The 13925-nt window shown below is 33.7% G+C and overlaps 3 protein-coding genes across 3 annotated transcripts; all 3 read right to left on the bottom strand.

Moving 5' to 3' along the window:
• Positions 1–4776: 4776 nt before the first annotated feature.
• Positions 4777–5439, bottom strand: LOC122269379 (uncharacterized). The gene has a single exon (XM_043042185.1). It carries the CDS (start codon positions 5437–5439, stop codon positions 4777–4779), a length of 663 nt encoding a protein of 220 aa, XP_042898119.1.
• A 778-nt stretch (positions 5440–6217) lies between these two features.
• On the bottom strand, positions 6218–6643 carry LOC139427270 (uncharacterized). Its single transcript, XM_071188329.1, has one exon. It carries the CDS (start codon positions 6641–6643, stop codon positions 6218–6220), a length of 426 nt encoding a protein of 141 aa, XP_071044430.1.
• A 201-nt stretch (positions 6644–6844) lies between these two features.
• On the bottom strand, positions 6845–8555 carry LOC122269380 (uncharacterized). The gene is made up of 2 exons (XM_043042186.1): positions 7787–8555; positions 6845–7710 (listed from the first exon to the last, which is right to left on the bottom strand). Exons 1-2 carry the CDS (start codon positions 8553–8555, stop codon positions 6845–6847), a joined length of 1635 nt encoding a protein of 544 aa, XP_042898120.1.
• Between the last annotated feature and the right edge of the window lie 5370 nt (positions 8556–13925).

The raw sequence follows: 13925 nt of genomic DNA, 5'->3' as shown, positions 1-13925 counted from the left end.
TGCTTATTTTCAAGTAAAACAGAATTGTTTTATTGGTAAAAGTTTATACTATTGGTTATGAATTATTAAATTCTCATTAAAATTTCTAAAGCTTTACTTTTCAGATAAACTGTATAAATGTATTTTTTAACTTGTAATATTATATTATATTACTATAATTGTTACTGTCGTTGAGCAGCAGACCCAATTTTTGGGTTTTCGACTACTAATGTTCAACTCCGTAGCCTTGTAATTTTGAACCCAATTTAGAAGGGAACTCCTGGATCAAGTATTGGGGGAAATTTGCCTTCGTGGAGGACTTTTTGATGGAACTTACCAACATTTGCGTTACACGGAGAGGAAGACCACGAGAACCTCCCACTGTTAGCCTGAAGGCAAGGGGACTTCTACCCATGATCCGTCTACCACTGAGGATATTTCAAGTCAGTATTGTCGCCTGTGCAGGCCGGATGTGGAATTCGTATCGACCAGCCATAGCCGGGATCGAACCCTGGTTCACCTCAATGGAAAGCGAACGCTCTATCCCCTGAGCCATCACGGCTCTAACCTGTAATATTGTAAAATTAAATATATATTAAACAAAGTGCAGAGATATTAGTTAGATTCAAAATTTTGTAATATTGGTAGGGCAATGCGTTTTTAGCATTGCCTTTTCGAATCTCAAATTTTAAGAAAATTATATAGATGCATTTAATATAGAAATTTGTATTATTCATGTGTTGCGGATTTATAATTGATTTCGTTTTCTCAGAATAACTTAATATACGTTTTTTGACAGTAAATAATTTATACATAATTTTTCTGAATTTATAACTTGTTTTTCTAAACTTCGAATTTTTTAATCTCAGGTCTTATATTGCACGGTACTTCCGGATCATGTAAAAACTCCTGCCAAGCACGTAAAACTTACTCAGAAATATTATTAAATTGTGGACAGGTGCCTCTCAAATTTTGACGGAAATCGTCAAGTTTGAAAAAGTATCAATGAGGGAGAAAAAAAGATAAAAGATTATGCTCGTTAAATCTGAAATATCTTTGAAATAATTATATAAATAAGAATTTATGAGATTAAGTAAGCCTATTCTTTTTATTCCTCTACTCAGGGTAATTTTTATAAAAATAAGTCGAAATATACGGGGGAGGGGGAGCAAGATTTGCCCAAATACACCTATTCTATTTCACAAGAGTATTACACACTAGCCAGTTAATTATGCGTATAAATTAATGACGTAACGCCTGATCCGTTCTACTTTTACTGGGGTAAAAGCTGGATTGGTAAGAAAGAATAATCGCAAAATATTGATTTTAAATTCTCATTTTTCTAACTGTTGTATTATTAATACATGTTTTATAGCTCTTAAAGAGATAAATAAGTAGTCTCAAATTGTAGTAGGATTAATACTTTAGAAAAAAGATAGTTCTAAACTATGAAAAGAGAAAACTGAAACGTTTTTGATTATACGGGGCACTACTGTGAATGCAGTTTTCAAAAATGTTTTTCAATATTTCGGAAGCCTTTTGTGGGGCTAGGCTACCAACCATATCAAGAGCCATCGATCAAAAGGTATCTAAAGAAAGAATGGAGAGTTAACATGTCTTACATACTAGTGAATTGGAATTAAATAGTTTTATCGGTAGCTACGCTGCATTACTCCCCACCAGAATTTTATTTGTGATGGAATTCAATGAATGGATGCAACTAGTTGATTCCTTGCTGTTTTACGAGATGCCGGGAGAGCTGCATTATGATCACGGTTGTGGGCGTGGTCGCTCCTGTGTTCCAATTATCAGCTGACTGTGTACAGGCCTCCGTTGCGTGTGACCGAGACTTAGTAGCAACAGCGTAAGGAGGACAATGTCTCAGTCACAAATAGCATGTCAACTGTTCACTCTGAACCATCCATTCAACTTGGTGCATTTAAATCAAAGTGGGCGTTTCAGTCAAAGTAGGCGTGTTCAGATCACGCCCGCGAATCACTCATGTAGGGCTAGGCTACCGACAATATTAACCGTCATTTATCTAAATGTACCTCCAGATAGAATTAACATATCCCTCATACTAGTGAATTGAAATGTAAAAGTTTTAGTGCTAGCAACGCTATACTCTGAAACTTAATAGGTGTCAATGAAACTTAATCGATGTTAATAAGCGTTGTCAGTTTCCTACTTTTGAAAATAAAAGAAATGTTTCTCAATTGATCAGAAACACGATATTAAAGGAAGTTCTCTGAAATTTTTATCGAGTCAAAATAAGTGTTTTTTTATGAATACAGTGTGTCTACCGTTATATATTAATAATATAAATATTCATATTTGCATCTGATATCAAAGCACAATGATTATTTAAAGCTAAAGTGGTCGGTAACAGAAAGTATATCAACTTGGTATAAACAAAGATATACCACCAGGCGAGACGGACCAAAGCGAGACGGAAAAGAGAAAATACTGGTAGGAGAAGTATTTGAATATGAGAGAAATTATATTCGTACATACACGGGCTTCTGTGCTCTGTTCAAAGAACAGTTTAAAAACCCAGGATACGACACATAAATACAGATAGCACAAATTAGAGAGAGTGAGAGAGAGACAGCACGAGTCATGGTTAACTGTGTTATTCAGTTATTCAAACCCGTTACTTCCTCACTTCCGATTGTTAGGTCACTGATATCGTCTGCACCCATATTATAATCGCAGGCAGGCAATTCAATCACGAAATAAATCTATGGTCTGCCGGTATTATACATATCCCACAGCCGGTATTATACATATCCCACAACTACGACGGAATTTTTGCAGATTCAGAAAATGCTTTTCCTAGCAAAGACAATGCATAAATATTTTAATAAATTAGAATTATTGTGTAAATATTATGTGACCACTATTATGTAAATAATTTAAGTAATTTAATAATTATGTAAATGATTTAAAGTAGACACTTTAAATTAATTTAGCCATTACTACAATAATTGTTTGAGTATTTAATTATTTTCTTACGTTTCTGTGAAATACTTTTGTAACAAAATGCTATTTTCCTACTCGTGAAATTTAGGATTGCTCAAAAAATTTAAAGTGCACAACGCCAAACGTTTTACCCATAAATATATTATATAAGAAGCATTACAGTACATTATATAATGCCCTAAAATTCAATGAAAAAAGTTATGAAAGTTATATGAAGTTATTATTTTGTTAAACTGAAATATACAATGCATAAGTAGTGAATATTCAGTGGATATAAAATAAATATCATTATAATTTGTAATCAGCTGTTTTAAAAGATATTGCTGTAAAAGCTTCTTTTGAGAAGTACCTATTTGCATATGATGTCTAAAAATTACTTGAATTGTAATTCGAAGTGTTAATACTCTAGTGCAGTGTTTCTTAACCTTTTTGGTACAATGGACCCCTTTTAAAATTTTGTAAGAAGTCACGGACCACCCCCCTGTGAAAAAAATAAGTGCGAAAAACATCAATTATTAGAAGGGAATAAAGGGCATCCATAATGGTGATATCAGGCCCTTGAATTAAAAGACTTATGTTGTTCATGTGGTTAAAAATATCTGCCAGGTAAGCCAATTTATATGTAAATCTTTTTTTTTAAATATTCGAAGAGTGGGTTATCTTTTTCTTCTAGAAAAAGTGATACTTCTGTCTTCAACATGAAAATTTGTTTAAAAATCTGCTCTCATGACAGTTAGCGCATTTCCGTGTGGTACAGAAGTACCTCATGTTCTGCGTCCATTTCTTGACATAATGGTTTAAAAAGACGACGATTAGGAGCTGTACTTCAAATAAAATTCACAGTGTTAATTACTATTGATAATACTTCTTTTAAGCTGGTTGAAAGAGTTTTTGTAGCCAGTGCATGCCTATGTAAAAAAAAATGAGCATACCTGCCAACTTTTACGCATTTGGCTTAAAATTTTATTTCTATATTTAAAGTGGTAGTAAAATATATGCTTACTATGTATTCTTTGCATTTTTAAACTTAATTTTTAATATTTTTAATCCACCACTATTTTTAAAAAAATTATGCATATACTAGCGGACCCGACAGACGATGTCCTGTACACACGTCTTTAATTGGAAAATTTCAAATTTTTTTGAATAAGCTGTAACAATCTGGATTGTTTTGGTGCAAATTTTTATTAAAAGGTTACCATATTATCTAACGTCATTACATATACCTTATCACAATTCGACCAATTGATAGCGTGTGAGTATGTGTATACTATCAGCGAAGTTAAATGTAGAGGTTGCTTTAAATCAAAACTTAAACTTATTTTAATTAAAGGTAAAAAAGTGAAAACTTAAACTATTTTATAACAGATATATTTTTTCAATTAAAAAAAACTTAAGTTATCGTAATGCCATTAGGTGTACAATATTTTAGGTTAATCCTTCAGGAGCATACACAAACAAATTCGAGGGTTTTCCAATTCTGGAACACGCAACATATAATTGACCGTGAGAAAAGCACGGGTTTTCTAAATCTAAGCCACAAATTGTCATTGTTTGACCTTGTGACTTATTAATAGTCATAGCAAATGCTAAGCGGATTGGAAATTGCAAACGTTTGAATGGTATAGGCGAATCTGAAGGAATCATTGAGATCCCCGGTAGAAGTACAACTTCACCTTGAAATTTTCCACTTAAAATAGTGGCTTCCGAAATGTTACCCATGATTTTTTTATGACCAGTCACGTGCCATTACACAATTTCGGAGCATTCAAATTTCTAAGCAAAATTATAGGTGAACCGATCCTCAATCACAAATTAATGGGGTGGCATTCCAGGTAAATCCAGTGAATTTAAAAACTCGGCAGGATAGTTGACAACTTCATCAGGATCAACAACAGTGTCAATCGATTTGAATGCAATTTCACTACCAGTCAATGATTGTTGTACTTTAAAATTGATTGCGTCAACATCTAAATTTTTTGCGGCTAAAATAGCTCGCTCATGTAGCCATGCATGATTAGTATAATTATGTGGCAAATATGGAAAGATACTTTTTATTAACTCCTCTTTGGTAGGCACCATGTTGCAAAAATTCTGTGGGAGTCGAATATATTGTGTATCTTCATACAATTGAATTTTACCATAGCCAATGTCTAACAGTTGTTCAGAGAATCTTGACGCTAATGGATCATTTTGAAGTTGAACACGCATATTGAGAGTAAGGCATAATTTACTGACACTTCGCAAAAGATAAGATTCTTTCAAACATGCGTTTATTTCGTCCGCATATGTCGCACGTGGAATGACGGGTAATATTTGTCTGAAATCACCTGACAGCAGCAGTAGAGCACCACCAAAAAGCTGAGCATTATCTTTGATATCTTTTAGGGACCTGTCGAGAGCTTCAAGCGAATGCTTGTGGGCCATTGTACATTCATCCCAGATAATAATTTTACATTTTCTCAAAACTTCAGCCATGCCTGAATGCTTCTTTATGTTACACATTGCTTCGGGATTGGTATGAATATTCAAAGGTAATTTAAGTGCTGAATGCGCTGTCCGCCCACCATCAAGTAAGGTTGCTGCAATGCCTGATGAAGCAATTGCCAATGCAATATGATTTTGAGATCGAATGCGCGCAAGTATTAGTGAGATGAGGAATGTTTTACCAGTGCGACATGGTGCGTCCAGAAAAAAAATCCACCTTGTTGTGCTGCAATTGACACGTTAATTTGATCATATATATTTCGTTGCTCAGCAGTAGCAATCGTTCATTGTTAGCAACAAAAGTAGCCAGAAGTCATATCGAACTGGTGTTCACGTTGAACGTCGCTGTTGATGATATCTGCTGCTTGGCGGATTGGCGCTGGAATGCCAAAATTTATGAGCGGCATGTTTGAAATAAGAATACAAATATCCTCAATCATTATTAATGCCTCGTTATATATTTTTGCGGAGAATTCAATACTGAGATTTTGATTAGTAATTCTAATCCGATGCAAAACATCCTCACTCATTGAGTCTTTATATTTATACAGAGCAGATGCTTCAGACGGAAAACACGTTGTCAATATTATTGAAAATAATTGACGAATTTGTTGTGGAGATGAGCTCAGTGCTGCATCTGCAAGTGTGAGGTCCCAATGGTTATCATCCTCCAATAAATGTAACTCCCGACACGCATCAAAGAAAGTGCCGTATAAATTACCGTTGACTTTTCGCAAGTATTGGAAGGATGTCGGTCCAGGAACGTTAACTAATAACAAGCGCAGAAAAAGCATTCGCGTTGCTTAGGATGAACTGTATATATTCGTCCTAAAGTATTTGTCATAACTATGTCCCCAAATCCTGGGACTGGAGTGCCTCGTTTCCGTGGTTCCCAACTTTTTGATTGTTTATTCCATGTAAAAAATGTAGGAACATCAGTATACATTAATGTCTTTGCAAGTTCACCAACAATATCTTGTAGATTACAAAGGTTGAAAAATTCAGTAAGAGTTGTTTTCGGAGCTGTTAAAACTTGTTGTAGTGCATTCTGTTCAGTGAAATAAACACGCTGTCCATTTTCAAGATGCACAGTCAAATGTACAACAGCAGGATCCCTTTCATGTACAGGAAATGTAAAAATTCGCCAAATAGCTTCATTACTACTTATGTATCGTCCCATTTGATAATGTGTCATTTCGTCATTCTTATTTACATTTTAAACAGCAAATATAGCTTTATCACTGCCGTTATGAACGTACTTACAAATGTACTTGATAGACTTCACCGAACTGCATAATTCAACGTTTATGTGTACTTTATAGGTTTTGCACAGCAATGGTGAGTATGGAACCACCCAGCGATTATCGATGTCAACTCTTACACCGTTTGATAGACGCTATTCATATGATTGACCGCCATTGTCTACATCTCTACGACGGTAAGATGGATAACCATCGATATTGGTGATAGTGTCAGTTTGACATGGTTCAGGAAAACGTTTCGTATATTTTCCATTATCAATACATGGTGACATCATTTTGAGAGAACCACATGAATCATGGATCATATTAGTAGTCACAATGTCAAACAATTCTTGATCAACATTCGGATTTGGAATTTCCGCTGAAATAATTTTGTCAATTTCTTCTAGGCGTACTTTGTCCACCAACCAAATCAAAATATGCGCATGAGGTAAACCTCGTTTTTGCCATTCAACAGAATAAAGCCAACATCGTGTTTCACGAAATACCGAGTGATGTGTAATCAACTTCATCAGAGATTTCAATTTCTGTTTGAACACACGTGCAATGATATCATGGCGATGCATCGATGTTTGACCTGATAACAGCAAATTTTCAATTTCATCCCAGTTTGGATTACACGTAAATGTGATAAAAAGATCTGGTCGGCCGTATGCGCGTTCGTAAGTCATGGCGTCTTGAATATATTCTTGCATATGACGCGGACTACCAATGTATGATGATGGAAGAATATATGCGGTACCGATGTTGTTGATATCATTCGCTGCATCTACGTTACCGATTATGGCGTCACGCAAATGAATGTACTCCTCAGAACGAAGTTTTGCTTGATTAAATTTTATATAACGCAATCTCTCACTTTCGATTTTTACATACATATCAACAATGTACTGATGAAATAGCAGTCTGCATCGGAGAATGTTATTGTCTTCATTTTCACGAATCATCAACCGGTATGCGTAGAATTTCATCGCACTAACTTTCTTGATTAGTTCTTCACCTGTAAATAAAACTATTTATAAGATAAACAGAAATAATTGGTTAAAAAAAATTATAAAATAATCTATAAGTTGTGCCTGTTGTTGGTTTCCTTTGTCTAATATTTAAATGATATCCCTCTTCTCCTTCCCAAAATATCAACGGATATTGCAGTGCGTCGTAAGAACGATGATTGTCTTGAATTATTTGTATTGTATTATCTCTGCGTTGTATGCGAATATCTCGACGTTCACATGGGTCACCAGCCATAACAACTGCAACTTCATTAACAGTTGGAACATTATATGTGCCTGCGTGCTCTCCATAGGGCACTTTGTCTGCTTTAATAACAATGGCGTAGTTGTCGTTTTGCAGTCTGTTGGAAAGAGTCTTGAACAATCGTATCAATTGTTTATGGTTTTGCAAGAACGTTTCCAAAATGTCCACAATTTCTCGTTCCTCCATCTGCTCTATATGGTTGTATACGCATCGTGTATGAGTTTGTTGCTCCTCATCGCCCATAAAGTAAATTTGTAAGAATTTTGGATCGACATTAGGCATTGGAAGCAATGAACCAATTTGGTGGTACACTTGACCTTGAATCTTAAATGTAGATTCAAAATTACGACCATCCTCATTATGAGAAATTTTTGCTGCTCCAAATGATGTCATTTGAAAGCAAGAATTGAATTTACGAATTTTCCGCAAAAACAATTTCGATTGAGATGCGGTTCCAGCTAATAATGTTTTCAAAGGTTCCGGTGGTGGATTAAACGGTGGAAGTGAAATTTTTCCAGATGCGCAACATAAACCAGCTGATTCACCTTTGTACTTTAATGCATGACAATACTGACACTCGTTGTCCATACTACCGATTAAGATTAATGCATGTGACGAATAGTCTATTTCAGGGTCATATTCAAACGCAAGACGATTAAGTGATGCTCGTATCAATGCTCGATTATCTTGCATTCGCCGTTGGTTACGTTCTCTGTTTTCGTTACTCGCTCGTTGGCGTGTCTCTCGTTGTCTTGATGCACTTGCACGAAGACGTTGATTGCGTTGATGACTTGATTTCTTGAATTAACATTATCTGTCAAGTGTTCTTCAACTGTTCTATTCAATCCACGATCATGAACCAATTGTGCGTTTCGAGTACGTCGACCAATATTTCTTGCTCTTCCACGAAGACGTGGCATTTCTTTGTAAAACAAAATACTGTAAAATAGTACATGAAAAATATGAGTAATTTATTGAAAATGATATTTTAATTAAGTAGCAGGACTAAAAAGATTTATTGTACCAAATTTTAGAGAAAAAAATGTGTAATTTTAATTTTTTGCTTTTTTTATTTAATATTTCAAATAAGAAATTTTAAATAAAAACAATTGAAAAAGTTTTATATGAAATCAATTAGCTTCACAAATAAATTTATAGGTTAGAGTGGTTGTTAACCAACGCACGTATAAATTCGATCCAAAATTATACAAAATACTCACTTCAATTCCGCACTGAATCTACAAAATGTGTAGTTTTTTACATTTTTAAAATACACACTTCAAAACTCTTCAAACACAATAATAACACGAAATTACAAATTCTATTCAACGACTCTTTTTCCTGCTCCCTATTAAATTATATGTGTATCAAAACAAACTTAAATAAATATTTACAGAAAAACAAAAGTTTTATGACTTTTATTATTTTTATGCTAGTGAGAACCAAAACAATATGGAAATGAATGAGGGAGAACTGGATCCTACCACGTGATTTCGCGGCCAATAAAAATGTAGCGTTAAACGTTTAACTCTTTCTTGTTGGAAGTCGCATAAGAAGTATAACTTTTAAGAAGTAGAATAATTCTCACTCAATAAAAAATTAATTAAAAAACTATCGAAATTGGACCGAATTGTGAATCTAAACCATTCTCGAATCCTTCTGAAGGTACACAAAAAATTTCATTTAAATCGGTCCAGCAGTTTAGTAGGAGTTCAGTGACAAACACACGCACAGAAGAAATTATATTAATATGTAATACTATTGTTGTGATCCACGTAAGCTTGTTCAAAATACAGTGAATGTTACTGCCTAAAATTGCATTTCAAATTTAAATTTACTAACACTGTGGAAAATCATCCTTGAAGGGATTAAAAGTTGGCAGGTATGAATGAGTAACAAGATCATTAGGAGACTCCTTTTTTACCAACAGATCAAAATCAGATTTATTGCCAAGCATCGCAGGTGCTGCATCTGTACAAAGTGAATGAAGTTTTTCCTTCCAGTGGAAGTCGTGTTTAGTAAAGAAAACATTTAACATTACTAAAACATCAACTGCCTCTGTAGTTTGCAAAGGAGACTCACAAAATAAGAATTCCTCTTTGATAGTATCAAGAGATAAATAACGAACAAAAACAAAAAGTTGACTACAATTCAAGATGTGTGTAGACAATTCAAGATCCAGTTGCATACTAAGGAAAAATGACGATGCTTTCAATTCAACGATGATCTGTTTCAAGATATTGCAAGAAATTTCGACTATTCTTGAATGTATCACATCATTTGACAATGGAATAGCCTCAAGTTTTTTTGTCTGTTCCAGTTCACAAACTAATTCAACAATTTCCAGCGCACTTGGCTTAATTAACGTCTTTCCAATAGTATGCGGTTTCTTGCTTTTGGCAATACGATATTCAACTGTGAGAGATGCCTCAACCAGAGGTTTTCGTGGAATACCAAATCCAAGATTAGTTAATGCTCCAGATTTCAGAAACTGGGCTTTCTTCTTAGCAAAAAATTTTAAATCTAGTAACCTGGACAAGGTGTCAAATGTACCTAGCTTGATAGGGGATTATAAAAATAGCACAGCAGACGTCATCAGGGGGCTGCCCCTGATGGTTCAAACTGAAAACCGGTTAGTGGAGGATGATAAAAATATGACAGGGATATTAGAGGGCTGTGTGCAGTCCGCACTGAATTTGGGGTATCTCAATCACCTAGTTTCAAATGTGTATGAATTTTCACCTTTTAGCAAAGAAAAAAAAATCTACGTTATTTAAATATTATTAATCCAAACGTTTTAAAAATTAGGGGTAGTCGACGGACCCCCAAAATATGACCGAGGGCCCCTTAAGGAGTCCATGAACCACAGGTTAAGAAGCCCTGCTCTAGTGCATTTATTTTTGTCTGCAATCTTGTGCAAACATGTTTTATTTCATACATCATTATCTTGAAATCATTGTGGAGAAAACGAAAATGTGATATTTTTGAGCTACCTAAATATTATTCCATACCTGCCAACTTTCAATCCCTTCCATTATCATTTTTCCCAGTGGTATTAAAATGGAATTAAAGCTTCAATTTTAAGCAAACAAGTACACTGTATTTGAGAAAACTTAAGTTGACAACCATGATAGTAATGCATATTAATATATGTGCTTAATTTTTGTAAGAATAGTGGTGATCAAAATCATTTAAAAATTAGGTTTATAAAAGAAAAAAATAGTATATATTTACTACCACTTTAAATATGAAAATAAAATCTTCCGGAAAATCCGGAAGAGTTGGCAGGTATGTTATTCTGAAAACCAATTTTGACATGAAACTTTCTCTTTGTTTCTAACTTTCCTTCTGTTATCTTAATTTTGCTTTCTGTTTTTACAATGAAAGATCATTAATTAAAAGCTTTTTGTGAATTATTTCTAAATTCGTAGTAAGTTAACAAAAAATAAAGTTTTTTGTTTAAAAAAAATAGGGAACTTTTAATTGGTCGCTAGAACAATAATATTTTTTAAATAGCGTTTTTGCGATTTTGGAAAAAAGTGGGAGAAAGAAAGGCAGCAAATGTCAAATATCTTATTAATAAATAAAAAGAGCAGATTGTAATTTTATGAATAAATTTAAACGAATGTATTACACTGGGGAGCAATTTTTTTGTCACATTTATGCAAATAATTGATTTTGTTTAATTTAGGTTTGGGGATTTCAAATTTGAAATTAGTTTGCTCCTATAGCTACAGATTTTTCTAAGTGACATTTGTACTAAATTTTTTTTGTCAAAAATGTATAAGCTAAAAAAAATTATACAAAACAGGGGGGCACATAAATGTTCTGACTAACTTTTAAGCGTGTTAGGGCACATCATCAAGATTAAAACTGCACAAGAAACCATTCTCAGAAATGCCATCGTAGGCACCTAGGGACGTTTTTCTAATATGAACTGTTCAGAAGAATCGCTACATTAATGCGACCCCTTGTTTTATGTAATGTTTTTAAACTTGCAAATTTTGACAAAAATAAAAAGACTGTAGATCGGGAGAGAAACCAATTGCAGATTTGAAGACAGCCATTCGGAAGTATCTAAGATCTGTTTAAAAAGTATCTCATGAAACATAAAACAAAAAAAAAAAATTGTTTCTAAGTGTTATTCACAAACTTCTGTTGAAAGTAAAAAAGAAATCGAAATTTTTAAAAAGATACATAGATAAAAGCATATATCTATATATATATAGTAAAATAATTTTAATGAAAATGGGTAAATGTCGTACACTATCCGGCACTTTCCTAAATACTGTTTTTTACGCATTTTTAGAAGATACTGTACAATAACAGTTTTGAAAATGTTAGGGCATTCAAAAGGAATAAAAAGTTAAATAAGACTAAGGGGTAGCAAATCACATAGGCTATGGATACGGAGCCGTGCCTAGACTAGGTGGTAAATTAGAAGCAGAATAAGCAAAAGTCGTTTTCAATCATTTTATTAATCTTGTATTTCCACAGATCTAACACATTTATGACCAATACTGCAATAGGAGTATCAATAGGACTGTTACCAATTTTGAAATTACGCATTAAATTAACACCTTTTGAAATATATCCTCTTGCTGCTTCTGATATCATTTTGATCCCATGCTATTTTGTAATTGTTTATTCTTTGCCCTTTATATTTTGGCCACGTCATTCTGAAGTGCACTGTTTATTGTTTATCATTCACTTAAATTCAGAGATTTCAGCAATTTGAGAAAAAATATGATTAGACAATTCAATAATAAATTCAAACAAAATCGGAAAAAACACTACCTTTTAAATATTGATCATGCAGAAAAAATGAGCAATTCCTAAATTTTATGTATCTCAAGCTTTTCAAGCTTAAAAAATAATGTTTATTTGAATAACAAAGTCATTTTGAGTGAAGTTTTCCCTGAAATATTTCAGAGAATTAGATATTTATAAAAAAAAATGAGCCCTTTTTAAAAGAATTTCCATTAATTTTTCCATTCATTTCATCTGGATATAAGCCAGTATCAAAACGAGGTGAGTTCGAGGTTGGCAGTCACCCAGTTTTTAAAAGGATTCAGAGTTTTTAAACTTTACTTTTTTCCTTATCATGTCCCATCTGGTAACAATCCGTCTTTGAAACTGCTTAAATTGAAATTAAGGTAAATTAAATAAATTAATAACAAAATAGGTCTAATGCAGAGTGTTCTAAATTTGACTTACAGTTTCGTTGTTGTTGTTGTCGGTCATTAAGTCAGAGAAAGTGAGATTGTTCTTGTTTTCCTGTGGCACCCTCTATGGCCAAGAATTAAACTTCTGTCTCACCCGTTTATAGGATGGACCCATTCATACATCCATTCATTCATCCATTGATCTTGGTTTTGACCTGAACCAGAGAACAATCAATCTACAATTTAGTACCCCCAGAGGCATTGGTTTGTTATGGGGGGATGGAGGACTTTATGACCCGGCAGATTTAAGAACAACCTGTCATTATTTACAACACCAGTCTTCGGCCATCTGGATTCGAGCACCCGTTCTTACAAATGTGAGTCCAGTGCCCTGCCAACCAGGCTATCCCAGCCGATTTACAGTTTTAAAAAATGGAAATGATTGATTGATTGATGATTGAAAAATGGAAATAAAAAAATTACTCCTACAGCAAATCGTAGCGTTTTCCTACCGGAGTTTTTACTTTCAGCTCAAAATACTTTCATAGACTGTAGAAATCATGTAAATTAAAGAAAAGAAAAATAATCGAAAATTTTCAATATTTTTGAAATCCCGCTACGATATTTATACGCCATCAGCCAACAGCATACGTAGTAATTTGTGCATAAATAAATTTGCAAGAGTCTTGCATTTCCAGAGATATGCAATATTTTTTTAAAAATAAGTTGTCCCAGAAAGAGCACCCGTCATCGGAATCTATGTAATATGTTGTATTTTTGTTCCTTACATTTA

This window comes from Parasteatoda tepidariorum, chromosome X2, assembly GCF_043381705.1.
Source record: "Parasteatoda tepidariorum isolate YZ-2023 chromosome X2, CAS_Ptep_4.0, whole genome shotgun sequence".
NCBI classification, from domain to species: Eukaryota; Metazoa; Arthropoda; class Arachnida; order Araneae; family Theridiidae; genus Parasteatoda; species Parasteatoda tepidariorum.
This window is presented reverse-complemented; position numbering and strand designations above follow the sequence as displayed.